Source organism: Mimulus guttatus, mitochondrion (assembly GCF_056151865.1).
Source record: "Mimulus guttatus mitochondrion, complete genome".
In the NCBI taxonomy this organism is placed as follows: Eukaryota; Viridiplantae; Streptophyta; class Magnoliopsida; order Lamiales; family Phrymaceae; genus Erythranthe; species Erythranthe guttata.
In genome coordinates, this window is record NC_018041.1 from 232,501 (window position 1) to 242,500 (window position 10,000).

At 43.8% G+C, this 10,000-nt stretch overlaps 1 protein-coding gene, besides 1 other annotated feature.

Annotated features, from left to right (window-relative positions):
- Nucleotides 1–2,616: 2,616 nt before the first annotated feature.
- Nucleotides 2,617–2,837: a sequence feature (chloroplast-derived region 10).
- Nucleotides 2,838–9,723: 6,886 nt separating this feature from the next.
- ND2 (NADH dehydrogenase subunit 2) lies at nucleotides 9,724–10,000 on the reverse strand (one part of a trans-spliced gene, as the record gives it; the window's edge cuts it). Coding sequence (YP_006460152.1) covers nucleotides 9,724–9,911 — 188 coding nt within the window.

Genomic DNA, 10,000 nt, shown 5'->3' on the forward strand with positions numbered 1-10,000 from the left:
ATGACCATAATTGTGGTGGTACGGAAGGCACGGACTCCGCGAACGTCCCCCTTTAGACATAAGGGAAAGAAAGCCTCAACCAGAATCACATTCTAACACATTGGGCTTCGAACCTTGCTCCCATCGTTAGGAGATAGATAAATAGATCCCGTTGCACTGAAGTGAATCGAAAGTTGGGTCTTCTTCCCTGCCTATCTAAGTGAACACCTTTTCTTTTAGTATGAGTACTTTTTCGCTGGCACCACTACTGCAGCAAGAGCAGCAAACGCAATTGCAGCAGGTTAGGATGCGCCGGGCGCCCTACGAAACTAGACTAGACAGCTTAAATGTGATTTTAGTGACTGTTCTGCAATTTATTCATTTAGTAACTGGATTCCCTTGACCTTCGCGCTGGCGGAGATAGTGGTTGTAGTGTGGACGACCTCGCCATCTTTCACGTCAGGATCCGTTGCTCAATCCCCTTAAGTCCGACATGTGAGTAGAAGCACTGTGCTGATTCTTCCCCACGTCCTGCGGTTGAAAAACTAGAACTCGACTCGAAGAGTTGAGATAGCTAATCCCTACGCAATCACTTAGCTGCAGTTAACCCTAGCCTTAAGCGCGCTCCGAAAGAAAGAAACTTGATTGATTTGCAAAGAAGCATATATGCCTTACTTTTGAAAGGAAGGGAGGTGGGTTTTGAAGCTTTGAATTGACTTCCCAGGAAGGAAGCCAAAACATACGCTGTGAATTCGGAATCAAAAGCTAGAACTAGGTCGGTTGAAAGAGTGTCTTGTCCGCGATTCCGTTTACAATTCAGGATAAAACGGGAGATGTTGGTTCGACATCTGCGGATTTGATTGGTGGAGTCAGTTTTGAAGTCTCTGTCTCATCTAGAACGGACCTAGGGCTAAGTCTCTTGGAGCATTTGGCGCTCCGCTCGTTGCTTTGAAGCCTACTCTTCTCTTGTCTTGCTGGCTTTCAAGCCGGAGTGCTTATCGCTTTACGAAACCACTTATTTTTCCGTATTTACGAAAGGATAATCCTTATTTAAATCATTTTGATTATGAAAAAATGAACAAAGTCTTCCATAATGCCGTTCTCGGGCATTACTTCTTTGCGCCTCTATCGAGGACAAGTTGGAAGGGTCACTAGTTTCCGGCTGAACCGTAGACTTTGATGGGGTATTCAACTCTTTTCTAACCGCGCCGTGGGCTAACTTTCCGAACTTGACGAGCCAGAAGGCCCCGGGCCCAGATGGAAGACTCGATCAAAGATTGCTTGTGAGGTAGGTGAAATTCCAACCTTTATCCTAGGGGGTCCCAGGACTCCTTTTCTTTGAATCTTTGATTCAGGTGTCAAAAAAATGGCATCAATTCTTTCCTTTCAAAGTAGCTAGTAGCTAAACCGGATTCAATTGAGTTGCTTTTCGCCTTTGAATGCCGAGCAAGTCGTCTCCTTCCTTTTGGGTTAGGAAGTGGCAGGCTCGGTACGTTTCGCTCAGCAGACTCCGTATCGATCGTATTGGTATCGGTAGTAGTATAACGATTCGGCAGATACAACTATGTTTCGGTGAACTCTCCAGTGGCATCATCTTCTACGTGAATACGTGAACCTTCTCCTCGTCAGGTTCTGACTCTGCTTATGGAAAAGCAAACTCATCCTCAGTAGCATTTACCGGGCAGTCGGTAACGTAATATTCTTTTTGATTTGAAGCATCTCTTCTTTTTATCACACGCCTATGAGTCAAACTCTTTCTATGGCCTATTTGATGTATGCAGAATGTGACTTTCAACATCCTCATGTCCCAACCATTAGAAAAGTCTATTTGTGCGAAAAAGCCTCCTAATCAATATCATATCACACAGGTAAGGAGGAATGCAAGAAGAGTAGCTGTTAGAGAATAGCTTGCTAGTCTTTTCAACGAATAGGTTGCACTAGGGCAGGCAGGGAGAATACCTAACTCTAAGCATTCCTCTTCCCGGGTTGGCCTTCCTCTCATCTTAATATGCCATGTTCGGCTAGGCAGAAATGTCAGTAGACCCAGAGAATTTGTTCTAAGGATCGGTCTAAGTAGGATCCTACAAGGCCTGTTGCCGGACCCTCAAAGGCGGATTGACCATTTGGGGGTAGAAACTTGAATGACGAATATATGACATCGGAGCTTATAGAAACTAGGAATTCCCAATACGGTAAGAGATACGGTAAGAGAAGGATTCCGGTCTGATATAGACGAATTTGTTGGTGTTCTTAGGCGTGAAGAAAGGGTGTAAGATCAATATCCCCTGGGCAAGCCGTGATCTATACTTTTAGACAGACTACGGGGAATAAGAGCCAGTATTCTCTAGTGCCAGCTGTGATATAGATTCATTTCTCTTCTTATCTAAGGCGTTCTGTTAGGAATGCCCAATGCGGGAAGTCAGAGAAAGAACCCTCGGCACCAGGTGGGATATCGTAGGGGTAGGAGGTGGTAGAAGGGATTGTTCCAGTTGCTGTGGCGAAGAATTGAGAAAGATTGATCTATTGCCTCATCTGGTTCCCTGTGTGCCTAGCTGACTTGCGTACTAGCGTGACTGCTTATGTGCTTTCCATTGAAAGCATGCCTTTTCGGGGATAGCCGTTAGGTCATGAATGAGAGAGAAAGAAAGAAAGACAGGAATGCCATAACCTACTCTTAACGGTCAAAGTGAGCGCCTTTATTCAGAGTTCATTCAGAATGAATCAAATCTCACCATTCGAACCTAAGACCAATCGGTTAACAGCCGACCACTCTACCACTGAGCAACTGAGGAACAACGGGAGATTAGATCTCATAGAGTTCAATTCCAGTTCTCAACCCATGACCAAATGAGCTCGAACCCTTCAAGCTAAGACATGGAGGGAAACAACTGATGAAGTGGCGGCTGCTAAAACATCGGATAAAGCAGAACACTCAGAAAGTCAAGAAGACTCGGCCCTCTAATGCCCAGTTCCTAGTTCAAGTTATGGGTACTACCCTGCGCAGTCTTCTTGGGTCAAAAATATAAAGGGGAATGGAAACTGCATAGAGCTAACTAGGTCCTATCTTTTCTTTATTCTTACCCGATGGGTACTCTATATTATGTTATGGTCTTCCTGTGGTGTGGTACCACCTAAAGCGGATGGTTTAGCAACAACGTCTGATTCAACAACATCCGTGGTATCATCTACAGATTAAGCTACAACAATTGTATCGTCTACTGAGTAAGCGGCATCAGACTTGACTATCACATCATATGACTCAGCAGCATAAGTCGTCAAGGAAAGCGGTGGCAGATCCTTTATTGCTTACTAATAGATTAGTTTATGAGGGGCAACCTAGGGCTGAGGAGTTCGCTTTGTCTTTGGAGTACCTTTTGCCAAGGCCAAAAAGCTATTCATGGCCCAAGCCTTTCATGTGCCGATAGACAAAGGAAAGGTGTCCTTAGAACAGTATTCCACGTTTTCCCCTCTATGTGATAGCTCATCCCGATGTTTCACACGGACATGGAGGAAAGGTGTTAAGTTTCGCCTTCTAGCCATCAGTTGCCAGATTAGCCTTCGGACTTTCCTTACCCGCCTTTATTGAGAAGATATTTGGACATCCATCGCTGCCGTGATGACGCGGTTGAGTGTTCATTCGATCCACCACCCGAGACCAGGCCGATCAAACCTATCCGAGGGTTCGATCCAGCAAGTGATTCCCTCCCCGAAACAGGGATAGTCGTTAGGTCATGAATTGAATGCGAAGGAGAGAGAATCGTCAATAGTTTAGTTTCCTTTACTAGACAAGCAATAATAAATAGCCTAGGGTAAGTAGAGAAGTAAGTAGGAGAATCAAGAAAGAAACAGCTCTGATGAAAATAGAACTAGTTGAAGGGTAAGATCAAGGGAAATTAGGTAGGTGTGGCTTATTCATAGAATGACCTGAAGGTTACCGTCGGCCAGCCGCGGAACAGGAGCATGCGTTACACGCGTCGTCAGCTAGCGGACGCAAGCAGAGTGGGACCTTCTCCGATAAATGCCCTTTCCGTTGCCTAAGATCTTCAATCAAATAAGATGGATGACCCGGAGATGCTGGCCTCAGCCCTTCCTCGTCCATTCAGCCTTCAGTGGTTGAATTGGATAGATAATAAAGGAAAACCCCCATTCCTTTGATCTGTGTCGATTAGTGATTACTGGAAAAATAGGCCTTGCATTCTTTTCTTTCACCCTCTCCTCTGGGAAGAATCATTCTATTCAGCAATACTACGCCTCTCTTTCAATCTTGACTGTTAGGTCTAAGACATGAATCGACGGTAGCCCGAAGCCCCTGCTTTATCCGTTCGCGACCCGATGTCTTCTCCTTTTGGACTTAGCATCTGAATCCTAGCCAGGCCTGAAAGCCTCTTCTGCTATCCCATATTCATAGCTGAGATTATGTCATTTATTTAAATAGATTCCATTTCATACCCTGTTTCAAGCTCGAAAGCATGTGCCCGAGAGGAAGTCATCATTCTAAGGAAATTCTCCCATCAAGTCAAGCACCAGTTATAGACTGTAAGGGACCTCTAAAGTGAGTTAGTTGCGTCTTTGATTGCCGGCCAAGCCGCAAGTGAAGTTGGGCTTATGGCGTTAGGGGAATATTGAAATGTTAGATTCAAGTCCGCCTGAACTCTTGGAATTGAATCTAAGTTTTATTCCTCATCTACCTGCATGGGGCAGTGATCATTAGAAGGGGAGCCCACTACGCGGTCCGCTATTTGTTTGAGTTTTTGTCAATATTTGAAAGATATCATTATTCTAAATAAAATCCTCCAGCTTATATGTAGCAAATCTATCTTTTATTTCATTGCAAACCACAACTTGATTACAGACTCTTTGGCCTCAAGGGCCGACTCGACATCAGAAATTCAAAAATAAACTGAGAGACACATTCCAGCATTACAAGCAAGTTTTGATACATGGGAATACATAAAATAGGAAGCTTACACACACATAGACCAGCCACACAACTAAACACAACAAACCAAAGTGAACTAAGAACATATGTTGTTAACAAAAGACATAGAACAACATTAAACATAACAATAAACAGTATTTTAAGGGCTTGTTAATTCTCCCCAGTGGATCGATCACCGAGAGTGGCAGCCCGCACAATGAGCGCTTGCTCTTCTTCGAGCAGCTCCCTCTTCCTGTCTTCCAGACCGCGAATGCGGTCCCGGATCGATTGCATGATTTTTCCTACGTATTCCGCATCGAGAGCAGGCGGATGCTCCCAGAACAGACCCAGCCTTAGTTGGCATTGAACCTTCTCGTTTTCCACCTGACCTATTTCTTGCTGAATTGTTGCAAGTCTTCCGGCGATATCCATAAGAGTGTTGTTGGAATAAGTCTTACTGAAAGTCTTTCTTTCTGACGTCTACCTCTCTCTTTGAAAATAGAGACTGAAAGAAGCTTCTATTTATAGGCCTTGGAGGCGCTTAACTCTTTCTTATTATTAGTAAGATAAGCTGTCTTAGTTTCATAACATGTTTCAACCCCGGCTTTTCATGAATATTGAACCCCATCCACTAGATTTTAGTGCGCTGAATAATTGTCCTTTCCCCGTACGGATTGGAGTACGAAAGGCCCAGCCCAAAGAGCGAATAGTCCTTTGTTTTTCGCGGGTATCGCCACGCGGCTTAATCCCGATCACTCCCTCAGGAATAGGACGCAATAATAGAGCGAATCCGTCAGAGAGTACTCCACCACGACAAAGCACGCTCAGTCAATCGTCAATCTCCAGCCCAAAGCTGACCAGTACAAAACCATGTGATCTTTCCCCGTTTACGTACCCCACTGGCTTCGTCGTACCCTGCCTACTCCTCTTTCACTGGCTTCTACTTGTCTTTGACTGGCTTATTTGTACCCAGCTACATGATGGAACTCCCCTCGGCCAATCCTCACTCGACAGCTCCGTCCTTGCCTACGTGAGACCGAAGCTAGCTCTCTTGATTGATTTGATCAGACGCTTGCTTTTTCCCCGTGCGTATTCTCCTTCTATTATTTAGACCACTATATAGATAAAAAAAATAAAGGGCCAATCTGGTATCACCGCGTGTCAAACTGTGTCAGGCGAGAGGCAGTAAATAATCTAAAGCTCATTCCTTTCCAATGAGAACTAGACAGGCGTCCCATATAAAAATTTGCATATAACTCACTTTCGACACGGTCTTTCATATATACCGCAGATTGGGGGAAAGCCTTCAAAGTTGCATGGAAAAAAAAGCTGTGTTACGATCCCCATCTGTAAGCCACTTAACCCGAGCTTTTTCCTAAAGAATTTTCCCTCCTAAGCAAGGCATTCAGTTTCTTTTTACAAGACTTAAGTTGGCCGAGAGTATCGTCATTCCAATTATGTTGAAGATTAGCCTCTGTGGCCCTCATTTGAACAGAAAGATCTCCAAAAACTTGACAATTACACTGCTTTATTTATATTGAATTTAGGCCTACTCAAAGATTTTTCAGTTTCACTTGAAGCTTAGTCATAGGAGATGTCAAAATAAGATAAGACCATTTTTCAGCCACAAAAGAAAGAAGTCATGATCTAACCACAGCTATCAACGAAGGGGGATGGCAACTAAGTAGTAATATATGGTTCCATCAAAAGAGGAAAGTGGTCCGACAAAAGCCTAGGTAAATGAGTGATCCTAAGCTGAAGGCAATTGGCAAGGAAAAAGATTCTTAACCAAAGCACGATCCAATCGAGCCCATGCACGAGTATTACCAGGATGATCATTGATCCAGGTGAAAATCTTTCCTAAAAATCCGGGATCAAAAAGCCCAGCTTGCTGCTGAAAATGAAAATTCTTTCAATCCGCCATAGCGTTATGATCAAGAGCACCACGCCCCACCTTTTCGTTGGGTTGATAGAAAGGATATTAAAATCACCACACAGAATCCAAGGGAGAGATGAAGACGAAGGAAGAGAAAGGTTTTGTGAGGAGAGATAAGGGATAGCTGATGATTCAGACTAACATGTGGTGGGAGTGATAGAAGGGGAACTCTGGTTAGGAGCTATACTTTGGTTAACGAGAGAGTTAGCTGACTCAGTGTTGACGACATGGGGACACCCGGGGTGATCTCAACGACAGGTGTATCAATAAGGGTTTATGGGCATAATGCCTGAACTCAATGTGGGCTCAGCCAAAGTGGGCTTGATTGGCTTACTATTAGTGGGTTGCCTACCACGCGATGCACTACGGCCTCTAGAAATATCCCAGGTTTAGAATCCTCTCTGTTCCACTATTTTCTGGCTTGGACAAGGTGGGCTCCTCTTGTTCTTACATCAACGGGCCAAATCTATTGGATTGCCGCGCGATTGGGCCTGGTATGGTAAGGCCTGCCTCTATTTTGAGTATTCTTTCGTTGATGACTTTTAGCTACCATCCAGGGGCCATACCCAACTCCTTCAGTTTGGGCCTGCTCCGATTGAGAGACTTGGGCCAGTTTCAAAAGAGCTAAGGCCTGAATAATCACACTATCTCATTCACTTCCGTAATTGATTGGTTAATCTACCTCAGTTCTCAATGCCTTCTGCATCAATCAAGTACTCCCCCGGGAGGGTGGGAATAACTAGAAGTCATTTAGAATCTCATAAGATGTGGATTGAGCACCGGGATTTTCACAGTTTTGTGGAGAGAAGTTTTTATGTGATCTCTTTCATTTCTTCTTTTCAGGTCAGTGGGATCTACTGCGATTTCTCAGATGAATCTTTCTTTATTCCCAATAATGTCATTTTTATGTGGTTCGTTTTCCCGGTACTCGCAAGAGGTGGACCTATTTAAGACACTTTTCACTAATTTATTGTTGTCCACTTTAACAGTACACTTTCAAACTCAATTCTTTCTTTTTCATCGACATAGTCAGAAGCAATGGATGTTGCAAACACACAAGCGAAAGACTTGTAGCGAGTAAGATAAGGCCTAATCCTAAGATCCGAATCTCTATCTCTGATTGACTAAGATTCCTTAACGGAGTCTTTCTGCCAGCAATCCAGTTAGTTCCTTTATTTCAGTTGTATCCCTTTTCGCTGTAGTGCTTGAAGCTGTGAGCCAGTCTGATAGTTACCTTGCCTTATAAGATATTCCTTTGAAAAAGAAAAAGAAAGAGAAAGCTAGCGTAGAAGTTTTCTATCACAGTTATCGGTATTCTTTTCATTTCGGCCAAGCCAGTAATAGAAGACATCGACGGTAAGACCAGCAAGTCTAGCAGCAAATCCTTCAAACAGGAAGGCTCTAGACTGACCTTGAACTGGCCAAACAAAAGCAAAAGCTTTCTATTTGAACGGAATTCCACAATTGCATTACCTGAAGAAGCTTTCACCGGTATTTCAGATTCTCTGAAGCGCACTACTACCTTGACTAAGGATAGGGCTTTGCTCACCGGTTCATAAGTCATTGATATCCTTTTCATCTTTATTCCCTGCCTTTGCTTTGCCAAACCCCCGAAATTGTTCAAACCATCAATCTTGTTCAAAACCACCACAAGATTCAAACTACCAGCAAAAGAAATGTCCAATTTTTTGGAAAGGGATCAGTCTTCAACGTCTTTCTCGGCACCTGCGTCTTGATCACTAGTTGGGCCGCCAGGAAGATCTTGGGGAGAAGAGTGATTCGGAAGCAAGCAACTTCTAAGCTTCAGCCTCAGCCTCAGAAAGACCCCCCACCTTAACCTTACCGAGAAGTGGAGGAAGCGGATCTGTGCAAGCATTCCATTCCAAGAAAGTAGGCTGTTACCGCCCCGTGGGTCCAACTATCGGCCTATCCCTCAGTCCGGTATGCCGGTCATCTTGTTTTCGGTCTAGCCCCGTCTTGATGTATTGTATTCCCTTTCTCCTCGTTCTGTTTGGCCAGTGGTCCAATCAGTTCTTGTCGTATATCCATGGGCTGGTTTCCTTTTTTAGGACCATTGTCCGTAGCCTTTCTTTCTGACTTGAGGATGTCAAAGCTCTGTCTTTTCATTCGGTAACCAATCTGTCTAGTCTTTGTTGTCGTCTAGTGGTCCATCGTAGGTAAAGTGCGAAATGTAGTAGGAGAAGGTTCCATCCTCTCTCCATCCGCTTTCGTACCTCTCTTTCCGGTTTGCTATGCTAGCCTTACAAGTCAAAGTATTCCAGTGGGCCTACGCTTTCCATTAGCAGAAAAAGCTGTACAAGTGGTCTCAGTCTTCGATGTAGTACAATCCGTTGTTTTCGTATAGCCAGGGACCGGTCTTTGAATTGCTTGATCCTTTGTAATTTCTCCCTCCTTCTACTTGATTTATTCAATAGTAGACGAGGATGGCATCGAATTATGTTGGAGGAAGGGAAAAAGCCCTGTTAGCAGGAAGAATTAGACAAATAAATACTCTTTGCGAGGAATCCACTGTTTTCGCACCTTAATCAATAGGTAAGGGTAATGTGATGATAGACATTACCTATTATATAAGGGTAGGCAACGAAACAAAGAGGTTTTTATTCCACTACTAGAGACTATTTCCTATAACCAACCTAATTCCTGTAACCAAACCTACTACTTTAACTAGTACCTTTTCTAGTACCAGCACGGGGAGAACCTTTACCTCAAACTAGTTCCTATTACCTGTGGCTACCCTAATATCCCGTTACTGTACGGGAGCGGAAGCGAGAAAAGAAAAGCAGGTTTTTTTCATCTGCTAGCATTGTGGTTTGGAATCGATTCTTTATCAATAGCCCACCCTTTCTTTGAACCTTGTCAATGATCGAACTTAAAGATATGAACTGAGTGCCATTTGATGAGTAACTGAGAACAAAGGAGAGGGATATGGAAAGAATGAAGTAATGAAAGAGGAAGTCATTGCTAGTAGTAACGACTTGTCACGATCCATTGGTTCATATAGAATCCATGTCCTAGGTGTATCAAAAAACATTCTTTTCGCTAAGCGTATATAATAAAATAGAGTGAAAGGGTCCACCCCGAAAGCAAGGGGATACTAACTAACAGCTGAGTCCTCTCCGAACCGCAGGAGATAGTTGCCCATCATA